The 18,166-nt window shown below is 39.5% G+C and overlaps 1 protein-coding gene across 3 annotated transcripts in view; it reads left to right on the plus strand.

Annotated features, from left to right (window-relative positions):
• CCDC175 (coiled-coil domain containing 175) overlaps positions 1-18,166 on the plus strand; it is a 58,597-nt gene that overhangs the window by 23,390 nt on the left and 17,041 nt on the right. The window contains exons 9-14 of one of the 3 annotated variants that reach the window (XM_003901876.5): positions 4,672-4,808; positions 6,521-6,631; positions 8,791-8,862; positions 10,720-10,855; positions 11,405-11,536; positions 17,592-17,730. In XM_003901876.5, coding sequence (XP_003901925.2) covers positions 4,672-4,808; positions 6,521-6,631; positions 8,791-8,862; positions 10,720-10,855; positions 11,405-11,536; positions 17,592-17,730 — 727 coding nt within the window. The remainder of the gene's footprint in view (positions 1-4,671; positions 4,809-6,520; positions 6,632-8,790; positions 8,863-10,719; positions 10,856-11,404; positions 11,537-17,591; positions 17,731-18,166) is intronic. The other 2 variants (XM_009211624.4, XM_009211625.4) reach the window with 2 other exon arrangements.

Here is an 18,166-nt window from a genome sequence, read left to right on the forward strand (position 1 = left end):
TTAGCCACTCTGAGTAGTGCTACAATGAACATAGAAGTACAGACATCTCTTTACATACTTATTTCATTTCCTTGGGATATATACCCAGCAGTGGCATTGTTGGATTTAACTTTTGTTATTATAAAATATTACATATTACAGAACAATATATAAACCACAAATGTACAATATTTATGTACATATTTTTGATGAATATAATTTATTAATTTTAATGAAGCCAAGTTTATCAATCTTTTTCTTTTTAATTAATGTTCTCTATGTCCTATGCCATGAGAATATTCTCTTCTGTTACCATTGAGAAGCTTTGTTGTTTGACCTTTCCCATTTAAGACTATGAACCATCTGGAATTTACGTGTGTGTGTTTTGAGATAGTGGTCAAGATTCGTATTTTTCCATAAGGTTGTCCAGTTAACCAGCACCATTTACTGAAAATACAATCCTTTCCTTCACTACATTGTGGTCATACTATTGTCATAAATCAAGTGTGGATCATAAATATATATGTGGATTGTTGACTCTATTCATTTGAACTAGTCATCTCTCCTCACACTAAAAGAATATTGTCTTAATTAGTACCTTTAAAATGAGATTTTATGGCTAGTGGTATAAATCCTTCACATTTGTTCTTCCAAATTGTTCCAGCTATTCTTGACGTTTTTAATTTTGTCATGTTCTTCCAAAAAACCTGTTCGAATTTTGATTGGGATTGCATTAAATCTGTAAATCAGTTTGAAGAAGGTTTCACATTTTCACAGTATTGAGGCTTCCAATCCATTAACATGGCATATGTCTTTTGTTTTAGATCTTCTTTGTTCCCTTTGCCTTAGCTGTTTGGTTTCACTATGATGTGTCCAAATTTTCTTTTCATTTTTCCTCCTTGGGATTTATTTGACTTCTTAAATCTGAGAATTTCTATTTTTCATATGTTCTGCAAATTTTTCAGCCATTATGTGCTCACCTGTTTCTTTTGTCCTGTTCTCCCTGTATTTCCCAGGCTGGTCTCTAACTCGTGGGCTCAAGTGATCCTCCCACCTCTGCCTCTCAAAGTGCTAGGATTACAGGCACGAGCCACCATGCCAGGGCTACAGAAGATTTTGATTGCTTTTTCTTACAGTGTTGATTTTACTCAAATGTTTAGAAACTCTACATATTTATTCATCTTTTAATTGTGCATTCTTTTTTTTTTTTTCGAGACAGTATCTTTCTCTATCACCCAGGCTGGAGTACAGTGGCATGATCATGGCTCACTGCAGCCTTGGACCTCCCAGTCTCAAGCAATCCTCCCACCTCAGCCTCCCAAAGTGGTAGAATTACAGGTGTGAGCCACTGGAGCCAGCCTTAATTGTGCATTCTTCCTGTCTCTTCTGTTTACTGAGCCTGCATGTAGTAAATTCTGTGGGAGATGCTGGGTCCAATGGTGTGCTTGTAATTCCAGCTACTAAGGAGGCCAAGGTCAGGGGATCATTTGAGCTCAGAAGTTTAAGACCAACTTGAGTGACATAGTGAGATGCTATCTCCAAATAGAAAAAGAAAAAGGAAAAAAAAAAAAGAATTTTGTAGCAAGAGTGAAATGTGTTGATTGGGCTTATACATGGTGGGGTGTGGGAGGGATGTATGTCAGGAAAAGGACCTGTCTTGTCTTAGGTATGACAATTCTATACCCAATTCTAGACTCCTGGGAATAGTTGCTGCCTGTGGTACTCACCGGTTTGGTTTGGAGAAAATCTCCACTACAGTTGGCTGATTAGTGTAAGTGTCAGAAGTAAGGGGATAGTTGAAGCAAATACTCCAGATACAGTTGCTCAATTGGCCACCCCAGGGAATGGCCCAGGGCCCTCTTTTCTTTGTATCCATTATCTCTGACTTTAGGGTGGAGTTCTTTCTGAACCTTTCTACTTTTGCAACAGCCTTGTGGTGCAAGACTTTTTAATGCTAGTGTCAATCTTTTTCTGAGACTCCAATTGTATGTATGTGATTATTTGTATTAATATATGTATCCTCTACATATCATACCCACTCTTCTGTATTTTCTACTTTTTGTCTCCCATTCCTGTATTCTGAGCAGAGTGGTCTTATTTGAATTCTTAATTTTAGTTATTGTATTTTTGTTTTATTTATTTATTTATTTTTTGACATGGAGTCTCACTCTGCTGTTGCCCAGGCTGGAGTGCTATGGCACCATCTCAGCTCACTGCAATCTCCACCTCCTGGGTTCAACCAATTCTTCTGCCTCAGCCTCTGGAGTAGCTGGAACTACAGACATGCGCCACCATGCCCGGCTAATTTTTGTATTTTTAGTAGAGACGGGATTTCACCATGTTGGCCAGGCTGATCTCAAACTCCTGACCTCAGGTGATCCACCTGCCTCGGCCTCCCAAAGTGCTGAGATTACAGGCATGAGCCCGGCTGGTATTGTGTTTTTCAACTGGTAATTATTTGGTACCTTTCAAATCTGCCGTGTCACTCATTACCATTTCTAATTCCCTGTCATCATTTTCAAGCATGTCTAATATTTCTTTAATCATAATAAGCATAGTAGTTTTGTAGTTCAGTGTCTGATAATTTCAATGTCTTATGTCTTTATGGGTCTGTAGTCTGTTTCTGTAGTGTGTTGTTTCTGCCAATGTTTGTCCATGCTCTTATTTCCTTCTGTTCCTGGTGGAAAATTGTATACTGGACATTGTACTTGAACAAAAAATATTTGTGCTATGGTTTGGCTCTGTGTCCCCACCCAAATTTCATCTTGAATTGTACTCCCGTAATTCCCACAATGTTGTGGGAGGGACCCGGTGGGAGATAATCTGAATCATGGGGGCAGTTTCCGCCATGCTGTTCTTGTGGTAGTGAATAAGTCTCATGAGATCTGATGGTTTTATCAGGGGTTTCTGCTTTTGCATCTTCCTCATTTTCTCTTGCCACCACCATGTAAAAAGTGCCTTTTGCCTCCCGCCATGATTCTGAGGCCTCCCCAGCCATGTGGAACTGTAAGTTCAATTAAATCTCTTTTTCTTCCCAGTTGCAGGTATGTCTTTATCAGCAGTGTGAAAATGGACTAATACAGTTCGTAAAAACAGTTTGAGGATTAAGATAATGGTGTTTTTCCCAGGAACAGTTTACATTTACTTCTGTCAGATGGGTACGGTGTTACAAGTTCCAAGCTACCTTAATCTGTGCTAAGCATCCCTGGTGATCAAAGTCAAGTTGCACTTGTGAACTTTCAATTTACCTTTATCCAGAGGGTGAAGCTCTTCGGAATCCCAGACTAAAATAGTGGGAGGTTTATGTAGGCTCAACAACTGGATGAGCATTACATGTTGGCTTTTGTTCCACTTGCCATGCAAAAAAAACCCAAAACTTGGTTTTCAAGTGGTTTCTTCTATGTTAGTAAATGTCTTCAAGGCAAGAGGAACTTTAAGTGCTAACCTTACCACTCTGGATTCTTGCGTTCTTCTAGAATTAGGCCTAGTAATTCCCTATTATCCTTTATTTATTTTTTATATTTTTAGATTCAAGTACACGTGCAGGTTTGTTACAATGGTATATTGCATAATGCTGAGATTTGGGCTCCTAATGATCCCGTCACCCAAGTTGTGAACATCGTACCCAGTAGGTAGTTTTTCAACCCTTCCCCACTTCTCTCTTCACCTTTTTGGAGTCCCAAGTGTCTATTGTTCCCATCTTTGTGTCCGTGTGTATCTAATGTTTAGCTTCTACTTATAAATGAGAACATGCAGTATTTCATTTTCTGTTTCTGCATTAATCCACTTAGGATAATGGCCTCTAGGTGCACCCATGTTGCTGGAAGGGATATGATTTCATTCTTTTTTATGGCTGCATAATGTTCCATGGTGTATAATTACCACATTTTCTTTATCCAATCCACTGTTCATTGGCACCTGGGTTGATTCCATGTCTTTGCTATTCTGAATAGTGCTGCAATAAACAGGAATGCAGGTATCCTTTTGGTAGAATGATTTATTTTCCTTTGGGTATATACTCAGTAATGAGATTGCTGGGTTGAATAGTAATTCTATTTTTGTTTTTTGAATCGTTTTTTATTGTCTTGTGAGTTCTTCAACACTTCTACAAATATTTTTTCATGCAGCTGTTTGAGTTGTCCTGAGATAGAAGGTTGTTTTGAACTATTCAGCCCATTGTTTCTGCTAAATTTGACTTTCTTACCTCGTTTGAAGCAATCTAATAAGCAAAATTTCTGATCTCATGTAGGGTACTATTTTTTGTCCTCAAATAGAAATATTTCACAAGAAGCAAGCATAATATCAACTCAAAGATGTTTTGAGGAAGAGCTGAGGATGTTACTTTTTCTTTTTACATTTTCTATAGTTTATATTCTGGAAAAAGGACATACAAACATTGCAGAGCAGGCACGCACAGTTTATTCATCCCATTTTGCATTTCAATATGGATTATTACTGTATGGTTTTGCAGCAGGGTTTACTATTTTTCTGTACTTAAAAGCAAATTTATAGTAGAGGTCCCAAAGTATACAATTGCATGTTTTCTATAGAATTAAATCACTCAGCATTTATGGCATATTTACGGTGGGCTAAGCAATATACCAGGTGCTCTCCGAGTTGCCACCTAATGCAGATGGCCTCAGAGGAACAGTGAAGCCAGTTCTCTCATTCTCCTCCTTTGTTTTTCTCTAGCTGGCTGAAACACTGCATGATGCTCGTATGGAACACAAAGACCTACGAGAGAAAATGAAAACTCTTGCCAGACAATATAAGATTGTTTTAAGTGAGGAAGAAAAAGCTTTTTTGCAAAAACGAAAGATCTATGATGAGTATGTCTTTACCCACACATGTGATTCAACATGCCATCGTTATGGGGTGCTTTTCTTACTATCAAAGTGGTGGCTCTACACTTAATCTTATCCTAGTTTTAAAATCTATTGACAAAAATGAAAACGTTTGCTATCATTACTGGTTTCTGTCTCAGCAGCTCAGGCTGCCATAACAAAATACCATAGACTGGCTGGCTTAAGCAACAGAAATTGATATTCTCACAGTTCTGGAGGCTGGAAGTCTGAGTGAGGGCCCTTTTCTAGCTTACAGCCACCCAGCTGCTTTCTCTCTGTGTCTTCACAGGGTGGAGAGAGAGAACACGCTGTCTGTCTGGTGTCTTTCTTTTATAAGGTCCCACCCTCATGTCCTCATCCAAACCTAATCACTTCCCCAAAGGCCTTCACGACACTAACCCCCCACAATGTTCCTTTCTGCCATTCTAAAGCACTTTAAATTTTAATTTTTTCTGATGAAAAAAGTAATGCCTATACCTGATTTTTAAATTCAAATATATGAATGTATAACTTAGAGAGTAAAAATGACCCAACTCTCTCTATTTCTTCATCATGTTGGGGGTTAGAGTTTCAACACATAAATTCTGGAGGTGGGGGAGGCGCAATTCAGTCCACAGCAGTTTGGAAGATGAGTCACTTAGATCAAATAGTTTCTATTACAGGCAGCTTCCTATCAATATCTGGGCATTTGAACAAGACTATAAACTTCTCTGAGCCTCATTATTTTCTCCTGCAAGTTAAGACAAAAAAATAACTACTTGAAACCCCATCTCCACTAAAAATACAAAAAATTAGCTGGCATGGTGGCACGTGCTTATAATCCCAGCTACTCTGGAAGCTGAGACAGGAGAATTGCTTGAACCCGGGAGGTGGAGGTTACAGTCAGCTGAGATCACACTATTGAGATCACACCATTGCACTCCGGCCTGGGCGACAAGAGCCAGACTCTGTCTCAAAACAAAACAACAACAACAACAACAAAAAACCTTATCAGTCCACACACTGAGAGGAGCACTTTACCTCTTATTAAATTCATTCATCCGTTGAGCTAGGCATTGCAATTCTCATTTTATAGCTGGTGAAACTGATGCTTATTCACAGGTGAAGCTAATTGTTAGCTGTTATTAAGATCACACTCTGATTAATAGGTAGAGCCAATATGCAAAATTAGTCTGACTGACTCCTTCACCTTCCACAGAAGAATATGACAGAACTGATAAGCACGTTAGGAGAGACACACCCACTCAGAGAGATGGAGCACTACACAACTGTTCTTGTTTTGTGGTTACTATTGTGGTGAATGTTCTTTCAGTGGCTTGGGAATTTTCATAAATTTTATAAAAATCCTGTGTGTAGGCCGGGCACAGCGGCTCACGCCTATAATCCAGCACTTTGGGAGGCCAACATGGACCAATTGCATAAGACCAGGAGTTTGAGACCAGCCTGGGCAACACAGGGAAACCCCATCTCCACAAAAGTACAAAAATTAGCTGGGAAAAAATTTGAAAAAAAGAAAATCCTGTGCATAAATTTAGATCTAGTTACCACCAGCAAAAAGACTTTGTTTATATTTTTTAATAATTTATTTAGTGAATAGCTCATGATATGAACTTTCAAAACTGTTTTTGAAATTCTTATTTGTGTTTGCATGTTTGATTATGTCAGCCTTCAACAAATAACTCTGTTTTTCATGATAGAAATCAGAAACAGCTGACATATATTACTCAGAAAGAATACTTTCTGTCACAAAAGAGAGTAGACATCAAAAATATGGAAGAAGGACTCATCACACTCCAGGAACTTCAACAGTATGTTTGTTGCCTTTGAAATTTTTTATCTTTACTTTCTCTGCATTTACTTTTTAATAAATGATAGCAATAAATCTATGTTGATTTCTAACATACTACAGAAATGGAAGTTTATAACTAGCTCTCTCTGTTTCACAGTCTGGAAGTCATTCTCATGGACTTTTTCGTTGAAAGGATAGACAGGTTCTGAATTCTGTGGGAGCTCCTGGGCCCCAGGAATGGACCAGTTGGGGTGCAGTGACAAGAATGTACCTGAACATTGTCACAACACTGAGTCCCATTGATGTTCATTTCTGCATTCTAAGTCATTTTAATTTTAATCTTTTTCTGATTAAAAAATAATACCTATACATGATTTTAAAATTCAAATATAAAATGCATAACTTAGAGAGTAAAAGTTACCCTAATCTCTCCATCTCTCCACAGGCATAATCACTGTTAACAGTTTACTATATATGCTTTCAAATAGGTATTTATTTGTATGTATCCAAAAATTGGATTATACTCTACTATAACCGAATTTGTTCCACTTAAAATTATACCTAGGAGGATGATAAAACGAATTAGGTAAAATGGTAACAGTTGGAGAAGTTGGTGAAGGATATATGGGATTCTTTGTACTATTTTTTGTGCTTACCTGTTGAGTTTGAAACTATTTCAAAACAAAGATTTTATATATATATATATATGTACACACACACACACACACATATCTTTTCTCTAACTGCATAGTATTCTATAGTATAATATACATTATACTATATTGTATTTAACCAGCACTCTATTGATGGAAATTTACTTTTGTCTGTTGCCTATATTACAAATATTTGAAGTTAACATATCTCTCTCTACCCATATGACTTTTTTTTTATTTGTAATAAAGTCCTAAAAGTTGAAGTGCTGGATCAAAGGAGGATGTATATTTTTCACTTTTATAATGATTGTCAAAATGACCTATGTAAATATTCTACGATTGTACATATTAAGACTGAGCATAAGGCAGCTTATAGTTCAGTTGGGCAGAGAAGCAAGACTAACACATTTGAAATAATTAATGAACCACATATGATGGTGAAAAATAAACCATGTATGACAGTGAATTATAAAAAACAGTCAGGCATGAAAGTGAAATCAAGGAGTCCTTCGTTATACAGGATTTAAAATTTGAACTAGACCTTTAAAAGCAAGTCAGATTTTTCTGTGCTCATTGTATGGGGGAATAATATCACCACACAAAGGGAGACACATGATTTAAATACAGGACAATGAAGAAGCTAGCTTATAGAAGTAAGATAGGTGATGATGAAAATTCAAGCACATACCAACAGAAATCCAAACAGAGAAAGAAACATGAGACCAGGTATGTTTCTAGTTTATTTAAGAGTGTTTCCTATGCTAAGTTTTATTTATGAATATTTCTTTCAAAAGATATAAAGCAGCATTTTATTTATGTGGCTTTCAATTCATTTCTGTCCAAGAAGCACTTCTTAGGGAAAAGGCAGGGCAGGGGATAAAAATAAAGGCTTCTGTCACCTATGTTGGAATCTTCACATTTCCATCCATCCTACCGCAAGAAAATCTTCTATCCTTAGTTACTACTTTTCCCCAGCTCAAGAAACTATATTGGCTTTCTGAATTATATATTATATCAAATCAGAGCTCAATCTAGGGTCTGGAGTTCCTCAACAATGTGTCAACCTTACTTCCTCTTGTGTCATAGGGTTATTCTCTCCTTCATGTCCTCTGTATACAGCAAGCCTACCTTATGTCATAACAGAGGCCTGACTTGCTGTTCCTTCCCTCTCTGTATTTGCAAATGATGACACCCTTTCCTTGATAAGATTGCACCTCCATTCTGACAATCCACATTCCTCCCTCTGAGAAACATTAACCTCTAGTAACACTTTGTCAATTACCTCCCTAGAAATCTCTTCTCTATCCTTGGCTATTCACCACAACTGTTGCAGAATCAGTTTGCACTAACACAGAATTGCAGTTGTCTATCAATCTGCCACTGAAATGTTTAGTTGTTTCACAAGGCTTATTTTGTCTCCCTATTAGACTATAGCCTTACTGAGCATACAAATTATACATAAAGAGTCTATTGTATATTCTAACAGTTCCCACAAATGCAAAATCCAATATGTTTTTCTTTTTAGAGCAACAAAAACAGTATATCAGCAACAAATCAAAATCCTGAGTGCTAACCTGGAAAGAGAAAGTCAGAGATGGTAAAAAAAAAAAAAAAAAAAAGGTTTATTTGTGTTTTGTGTTATCAGCAGTATATGTTAGCTTAATGCACTGTGCAAAATACTTGTTGTTACTAGAACCCAAGGGAATGATTTTCCTAAATTATGTGTAAATTATCTCAGATCTAGATGTATTGGTTAATTTGATTTTTTTTTTTTTGGGGGGTATTGAACAGAACCAAAGTTTTCCATTTCAATCAAGTGCAGACACCAAAGAGTAAAATTGCTAATATTTGTGCAATGCCTTTTGCTCATCCAGGCCTCTTTGTGAACCAGTAGGGAGGTGACAGGTGTGATAAGAGAGGAAGGTGGCGTGAAGGCTACTGGCTCTCCAGATGGCCTGCTTTGGTTGCTGTCCTTATTAGCTCTGTGACCAAGGCTAAGTTATTTAATAACTTATCTTTGCTCCCATCCCTATAAAGTGGGGAAGGATAACAGTACCTACCTTATAAAGTAGCTGTGAATGTAAATGAGATGATACATGTAAAATGCTGTATTTAGATCAGTGCAGCTAAAAAGCTCTTGCTTTTACTTAGCTGTATTTTATTATCATTGTTGTTGTTATTGTTAGTATTATTATTATTATTTTGAGAGAGAATCTTGCTCTGTCGCCCAAGATGTAGTGCCGTGGTGCCATCTCGGCACACTGCAACCTCTTCCTTCCAGGTTCGAGTGATTCTCATGCCTCGGCCACCAGATTAGCTGGGACTACAGGCACGCACTACCACGTCGAGCTAATTTTTTTTTTTTTTTTTTTTTTTTTTTTTTTTTTGAGACGGAGTCTCACTCTGGGGCCCAGGCTGGAGTGCAGTGGAGCAATCTCGGCTCACCACAACCTCCGCTTCCCAGATTCAAGCGATTCTCCTGAGTAGCTGGGATTACAGACACGTGTCATCATGCCCAGCTAATTCTTGTATTTTTAGTAGAGACGGGGTTTCACTGTGTTGGCCAGGCTGGTCTGAAACTCTTGGCCTCAAATGATCTGCCCACTTCGGCCTCCCGAAGTGCTGGGATTACAGGCATGAGCCACCGTGCCCGGCTAATGTTATTATTGAATGTGCACTTAAAGACTCTAATTGCACTTTTTTTTTTTTTTTTTGAAATGGAGTTTCGCTCTTGTTGCCCAGGCTGGAGTACAATGGCACAATCTCAGCTCACCGCAACCCCCGCCTCCCAGTTGCAAGTGATTCTACTGCCTCAGCCTCCCAAGAACTAGGATTACAGGCCTGTGCCACCACATCTGCCTAATTTTTTTGTATTTTTAGTAGAGACAGGGTTTCTCCATGTTGGGCAGGCTGGTCTTGAACTCCTGACCTCAGGTGATCTGCCTGCCTCGGCCTCCCAAAGTGCTGGGATTAACAGGTGTGAGGCACCGCGCCTGGTCCTAATTGCACATTTTTACCATTCTTCAAATATGTAGCTTTTTAATGTGGTGGTGGAGAAAAATTTGAGAACCCAGAAGTCTGAAATCTATTAGTAGCGCATCCGGTAATTTAGATAATTCTATTACTATTTCTGCCTGGGCCTTGTTTTCCACTTTGCCCCAAGCCTTCCTCATTTCTATCCTTTACCTGAAGGAGGCAAGCTGCCAAGTGTGGTTTGTTCACTGTTCTATTGGACGTGCAGATGTAACTTCTTACTCTGAAGCAACTTGCAGAGACAGAATTGAGGAAGTTAATGTTTTGTCTTACTTTTTCATGCAATGTGTGTAGTCTGCAACACTAATAGTGCAAACAATTTTGTATAGTCATAGTATAACTTGTTTGCTTTGAATTTCTTCATCTTTTTAGTAAACTGCTATGTCAACTTAATGGCAATTCTTTTTGCTCTAATCTGTAGTGTTATAACTCAGTGGAAAATAGCTTGCTTGAGAAAAAAGCATGCACGTTGGACAGCTCAGATAACAGCTGAGATACAAACTATTACAGAAAAAATTCAGAATGCAGAAGCTAGACGAATTGAATTACTTAACGAGGTAAGGGAACTGAAGGAACTTAGAATTAGTCCCCTACATTGCATATCAGCAATTCTCCTTCAATATTTAATTAAATCCTATCTTATTAAAAAGTATTTTCCTTTCTGCTGATTTCATGTTTAGAGTGAGTTATTTAATTTTCTTAGGAAATGTATTTATTTGCTGTATATTAACTAGAGAGAATTAGCAAATACAGTAGAATATGCTTTTGAAGCATGTAACCAGAAACTTACTTGAGGTTAGTCTTTAGGGGAATTACCTCTAAAAATATGAGCGCATGTATAATTTTTTTAAGCTTTTATATTTACCCTCTGCTCACCCACTGTCCTCTACCCTCCCCACTCCTCATGTCATATTTATAAAAATATCATTTGGTGAAGAACTTAATTTCTGGAGGAAAAAATATTACTCTCAGTGGTTGCTGAGAAATTATATGAACTGAAATCAGAAGCAGGTCTCATGTAAAGAGATATTAATTTCCTGGTTATTTGAAAATGTAAGGCTGATCACTATAAGAGAAATGACAAATTCTCATTTTTCTCTAATTAGACCAGTCTCAGAGAAAAGGAGATCAATGACTTTGTGGCACAGATTGAAAAACTTACAATAGAATTGAAAGAAGAAGAGAAAGCATTTATTAACAAAGAAAAAATGTTAATCAAAGAGTTAAGCAAGTATCAGGTAAATTTTATTTTGCATCTAAGAATACTTTTGGATGACTACATGAGGGGGAGGGGGAATACTATTTCATGCTATTCTAATCAGTTAAATGTAAAATAAATATTCTAGTATGAAAAAGGTTACAATTTTATTTTGGATCTTTCTTCTTTTCCTGAAGAGGGAGCAGAGCAATAAGAAATATTTTTTCAGCAAAAAAAAGAAATAATAATAATAATAATCACACTTCAAATTATGTAGAACTGTTGGCAACGGCCTTGGAGACAGGTGGAGTTGTGTAGGAAACCATTTGGAGCTGGCTTGAAAATAGCTGGGGCAAGGGAGATTAGTAAAGTCAATCTCAGACATGCTCCTTAAAAAGAGGGTATCATGCTGCCTTGGGAACTGCCAAAAGCCAACCTGAGATAGAACAGGGCATGGATGCTGGGGGAGGTGGAGAGAAAAGGCACTGAAAGTACCTAGAAGTGCCAGGTCCACAGAAACACAATTAAAAAAATGCACCTTTTCAAGGCGATAAGCCCGGAGGCAGCCATTAGCAGAGCAGCTGAGAATAGGGATGGTGGTAGAAGCCTTCCTGAGCTTAATTAGGTTTGAAAAGGAAGAAGAGGTCTTGGCTACACCAAAGAGGGGCTTTATTTGAAGGAAATAGTCTCATACCGCAGGACGAAAATAGGGAGTTCGAAAATTTCCTAGTTTAGAGTCTTATCTGATCCAAGTTGTCTTCCCCAACCCCATCCCACCCTGCCACATCCTGCAGAAACCCTCTGCAGATGTCTGGCCCAAGGATAACCAATTATTTCTATTAATAATATTAGTAACCAAAAGAAAGTAGTCACATTTTTCATACAAAAATACTAGGAGAAAAACAACTGAAAAGAGGAACAAAACTTTCCAACAAATAAGAACACTCAGAAAAAATGGTGGCATGGAACAAATAAAAACTATGATCAGGCCAGGCGCAGTGGCTCATGCCGGTAATCCCAGCACTTTGGGAGGCCGAGGTGGGTGGATCACGATGTCAGGAGTCCAAGACCAGCCTGGCCAAGATAGTGAAACCCTCTCTCTACTAAAAATACAAAAAAATTAGCCAGGCGTGGTGGCACATGCCTGTAATCCCAGCTACTAGGGAGGCTGAGGCAGAGAATTACTTGAACCCAGCAGGCAGAGATTGCCTGGGCGACAGAGTGAGACTCCGCCTCAAAAACAAACTAACAAACAAAAAACTATGATCAAACATTCTTCTATGAATTTAAAAAAATAATTTAATAGCAGTACAAAGGAAAATTATTAGTATGGAAATGTAGGAACTTAGGCAAGAGATATCAGAAGGTGATGGCCAGAAAACAGGAAGAGGTGAAACAGAAACCCCGCAACTCGGAGAACAAACGAAGGAAAGAAAGCATGACACAAATGACTACAATGTTAGAAGAAAAGGGGTGAGAGGGTAGAGGCGGCGGGGTGGAAAGCATTAGTCTAGGTGCCTGGCATTCTTCTAAATGCTGCAAAACAGGCAAAAACTCTGCCTTTATGGAGCTTACTATCTAACACGGGAGAATGAAAATAAATGAGAGAAACAAGTAGAACAAGTAGTATATTGGATGGTTATAAATGCCATAGAGAAAAATCAAGCAGGGAAGTGGGACAGGGAGAGTGCACGTGATATGGTGTGTGTGCTGTTGTAAATAGGGGTAGTCAGAGAAGGGTCCAGCCCTGAATATGAGGAAGGGTGCCCTGCAGATGTCTGCAGGAGATGGCTCCAGGCAGAGGGCATGCTAGGCAGGAAGGGCCTGAGGCAGGACCCTCCTATCTAAGGAATCACAAGGGGGTGGGGTTGCTGAATAAGAGCTGGGAGTGCCAGGCGTGGTGGGAGTCTTCTTCAGGAAGCAGATGCTGAGATGGAATTAGGACTGATAAGGTATATTAGGGAGAAGTATCTGTGACAAGATTGGGCAGGGAAAGCTGTCAGGCCATTATGTAACCTCTGGGGAGCTCCGGAGCAAGGATTGCCTGTTAGAAGAGGCCTGGCTTCGGCAGAAATGGCTGGATGCATCCTTGTATCACCTCCTTGCTTAGTCATTGACTGGGGACTGTCCCAAAGGAGCATGATACTGGCTACATAGCTGAGCTTACCCTGAAGGAGCCAACTATTGGAGGTGTGAGCTAACCACATTCCTCACAATGGTGTGGCGAGTCCGCCCTCAAGGGGAGATCCAAGTGGAGCATCAGGCACACCCTTGTAGGCCATCAGAAGTACTTTGTCCTTTGCTCTGTCTGGGCTAGAAAGCCATTGGAAGGTTCTGAGTGAAGGGCTGAAATAATCTGAGTTTTTCCTTTAAATAGGATCACTCTAGCTTCTATGTTGAGTAGAATTTAGGAAACAAAAGGGTGGACACAGGAAGAACAATTAGGGAGCTAAAGCAATAACCCAAGTTAGAATGAAGGTGGCTTGAACCAAAATGGTAACCAAAGAGGTGTTAAGAAGCGGTCAGCATCTCAGATATTTTTGATAATTTTACCATCATACCTACTGGTAAAACAATGAGGGCAGTCCCCTTTGAGTCATGAATAGGATAAGGAATAAGGATCCTCTTTAACTTTTTACTCAAGTTTCTACAGTGTAATTAGGCAAGATACGTAAAATAGAAGCATAAGACTTGGCAGATGAGATGACTGGTAGATCACAGAACCCAAGAAAATCAACTGCAAAACCACTACAGACAGGTCTCCAGCCTGCACTCGGCTTGCCAGGCTGTGTGCTCACTGCGTGCCTAATTCACACAAAGGGATAGGCCCGTGGCAGCCTGTGCACCGTTATTACATAGCAATAACCCGATTTCCCCTTGATAATCACCACCAACAACCTCAGGCACATTGTAATCCCATTTCTGCCTTTGATTCAGTGGCATGAGGAGCCCAAAATTAGGACGCAACCTCACGTAGTGATTTACGAAACTCTTGTCGTGCCCCTGGTGGAACCATTTTTTTCCCCAGTAGTATCTCTAAATCAACAGAACCCAAAGTCACGGGGAGGAAAAGCAAAATCATTAGGTTGAATAGCAAGAAGTCCCACTACCATTTGGGTCCGTAACCCATAAATTTGAAGGAAAGCAGCCCTGAATGGTAGTTAGATTAGTCACTGGTTCATAGTATAAACGTCCCAGTGTTGGGATGTGTTGTTGACAAGGCAGTGCTGTGACTGACTTTTCCATAGGCCTGGCTCCAATCCCGGGCCCTCCATTGTAAATCTTCTATAAGAGCTTTCCACAGATTTTGCACATCATCCTGATATTGCACGGACAAGCCCAGGCCAAGGACCATTCGCTTTTCTGGGTCCTACAGCCCTATATCTGTCAGAATTTGATCAGAGAAGCACAGCCACCAGAAAACGGGTTTATTACAGGACTTGACCTTTTGCAACTGTGGTATCTAGTTACACAGTCTGGTGAGACTGTCAGCTTTACATCTGGTGCTGGGGCCTGAAGTCAGCAGGGCAGGTACTTGGGATGGAAAGACCAACAGGAAGTGAATGGAAGCAAAAACAAACCGGAACTCACAGGATGAGCGGGGGTGGACTGGAATCTGCATTGGTCTCTCTTTTCCAACGCTCCAACTTCAGGGAGATGGGGGATCTGGAGCAGAAACTGGAGCCTGTCATCACTGACCTCTAAAATATGCATGTGGCTCAGGAATCAGAGACAATGAGAAAGCATATGGAAGGATCTGAAGACCATGTGAACCTGACTGGCTGCCCTACTCCAACAACCTGAGCCCACAGGCAAGCAACAACTTGCTACACTGAACCTGGTACCCTACAGTCTCTTTCAGAGCACAGAACAAGACAATGGTTCCCAGGGCAGCCCTGGGAATCTGAGCTGCATGCAGGCAATGGGGATGAATTAATGCATGTACATACAAACTTGTATTTACAGGCTATTCTTTTTTAAAAAACATAATATGGATAATACAGGATTGAGTTTCTTTTTTTTTTTTTTTTTTTTTGAGACAGGGTCTCACTCTGTTGCCCAGGCTGGAGTGCAGTGGTGCGATCTTGGCTCACTGCAACCTCCACCTCCTGGGTTCAAGCGATTCTCCTGCCTCAGCCTCCGAGTAGCTGGGACTACAGGTGCATGCCACTATGCCCGGCTAATTTTTTTGTACTTTTGGTAGAGACAGGGTTTCACCATGTTAGCCAGGATAGTCTCGATCTCCTGACCTCATGATCTGCCCGCCTCGGCCTCCCAAAGTGTTTGGATTACGAGCCACCGCGCCTGGCTGGATTGAGTTTCTTAACTCAACCTGCCTAAATGTTGAAGTCTGGAGAAATGTACTCCTGCTTCTGCGTTATGATATTTTTGAATTATGGTATTTTTCTATGCATTTTAGCTTCTTTGTATTTATTCATAATGATGCTAATGGCAATTTGGGAGGAGACACATCAGCCAGCATATGAGTGTATTAGTTAAGGTGCAAGAAAACTATTCTATCAAAGATATACTAAAACATGGTGAGCATAAGCAAGATGTGAAAAGGGTTAACAACCCTCTTTCCTTTTTTTATTGGGAAACTGGCCCTGGGTTAACTTCCTGGCTCCTTCCCCTAATAGCCTGATGAAGGTAGAATATCAGCTGTATTATGAAGCAACATTGCTTGTATAACAATGACTCCTGATTTGTACGCTGCATCTTGACTGGAAAAATAACCCACGGGAAACTGTGGCATTGGGCTTCCCTGGGTTTGGTGGCTGTCTTAAGTGGATATGCCCTTTGAAACCTGGAAGGTGTGTCCAAGAGATACTAGTTCCTGTATGAACATGGGGTTTCTAAGCCAGAGAGGCTATAACCCCACCTGTGTGAGTCTCTCTCTCTCTCTCTTGCATCTAAATTATCACTTTAGATGAAGCCACTGGTCTGCTGTCTTTGTGCAGACACCTCCCAATAGGAAAGCATGCCTGGCACTGCCCTGCTAAAATTTAGCATTTCCTTCCAATTATGTGTGCATACGACTTGGACAAAAATGAAAACTAAAACTGAAAGTTTTTAAGAGTAAACTGGGTCAAGTGTAGGCTAATCAAATTTTGTGAGTCTGAACATCTAGTCGAGAAAATGCTCAAAGGGGTCATTATAGCAAGAGAGATGTTTGTTTCTCTTTCCCAATCCAGGCCATTGGGAAGGGGTCCAGGGCTGGCAGGGTGGCTCTGCCATTCTCAGCATGAGCCTAACATCTGTGTGTCAAGGAGTAGCTTCCATTCTCATTCTCCTCTGGCCAGGGGAGGGAGGAAAGGACCAGGGGAACACACAGCTGTTCCTGTTGCAGGAGCAGAGCCCAGAAGTGGCACAAATGACTTCCATTCACAAACTCCTTGGTCACGCCCATCCGCAAGGGAAGCCTGGAAACCACACTCTAGCCAGAAGCCATGTGCTCAGCTGAAACTCAGGAGCCCTAATATTGAAGGAGAAGAGAACAAATATTAAACATCAGCTGGTGGTCTCTGCCTTAGTCACCATTTAAAATCCATTCTGATTTGCTAAGAAAGGTCCAACTATTATTCCATTTGAAACTAAACAAAACTTGAGTTTCAATAAGTAGGCAGACATCTTCATGTTTTGCTTTGGGCACTTTTCACCCATTTATTTTAACGTTATATCCAATTACTTCTATCCTCTTCCCGTTTCTCACATCCAGCATTTCTTATAAGTGTATTCTGTTTATCTGCCTCTTTTTGGTAAAATATTACTGAAGGAAATTTTCTCAGATATGTTTTTGGGCTGTATACATGGTAGTGTTCATAGAGATATAGCAGAAGAGGTTAAAGCAGAAGGGATCTTTAGAGAACCAATTGAATCTAATCTCCTTACTCTGTGGATTGTCAGAGTGTCAGTGAGTCAGGGAGCAAATATTTATTAAAAGATTAGTATATGCCATATATCTTTCTATGTACCTCAGGATAGGAGACCAAGACAGATGAAACTCTTTCCCTCAAAAAACTTACATTCTACTTTAAATTGTTGTGTGAATTATCCAAAATTATATTTCTCAATTGGTTTTATTTTCTTTAAAGGAAATATTTGTCAAGGAAACACAAATTAACAAAGAAAAGCAAGAAGAACTAGTTGAGTGTCTTCCGCAACTTCAGGTGGCAGAACAAGAGTATAAAGAGAAAAAAAGAAAGTTACAAGAGCTCAGTAATGCTATTACAGGTACATATGAAGCATTTAGTAATTAAACTCAATCCCAGGTAAGGATTTCACTGTCATCTTCTAACACAAGGCAGGTCATCAGTTGCAAGCCAATGGTGAAGCTCACCGACCTTTCCCCATTACCTTTAGCTCTCTGCTCTCTGGTTTTTGCTTCACCTACTAATTTCTCCTCCACACTACAATCTTACTGTTGCTATTGTCAAAATTTTCCTTTTCTCTTTTAAAAACTATTTAAGACTTAGTCCTTTACTATATTATTTTATTTCTCTCTATACTTGGGAAAGGTAGAACTAATTCATTTGTTTGCTACCACGTGGAAATTTTTTCTATTTCTTACCATGAATTTGCAAATTATATCTCTTTTCCTGCTATGATTTTAACCATTTATTGAGTAAGCACTCCTCAGATTTGTTTTCACTAAGTTCCTCCTAAGGCA

This window comes from Papio anubis, chromosome 7 (genome assembly GCF_008728515.1).
Source record: "Papio anubis isolate 15944 chromosome 7, Panubis1.0, whole genome shotgun sequence".
In the NCBI taxonomy this organism is placed as follows: Eukaryota; Metazoa; Chordata; class Mammalia; order Primates; family Cercopithecidae; genus Papio; species Papio anubis.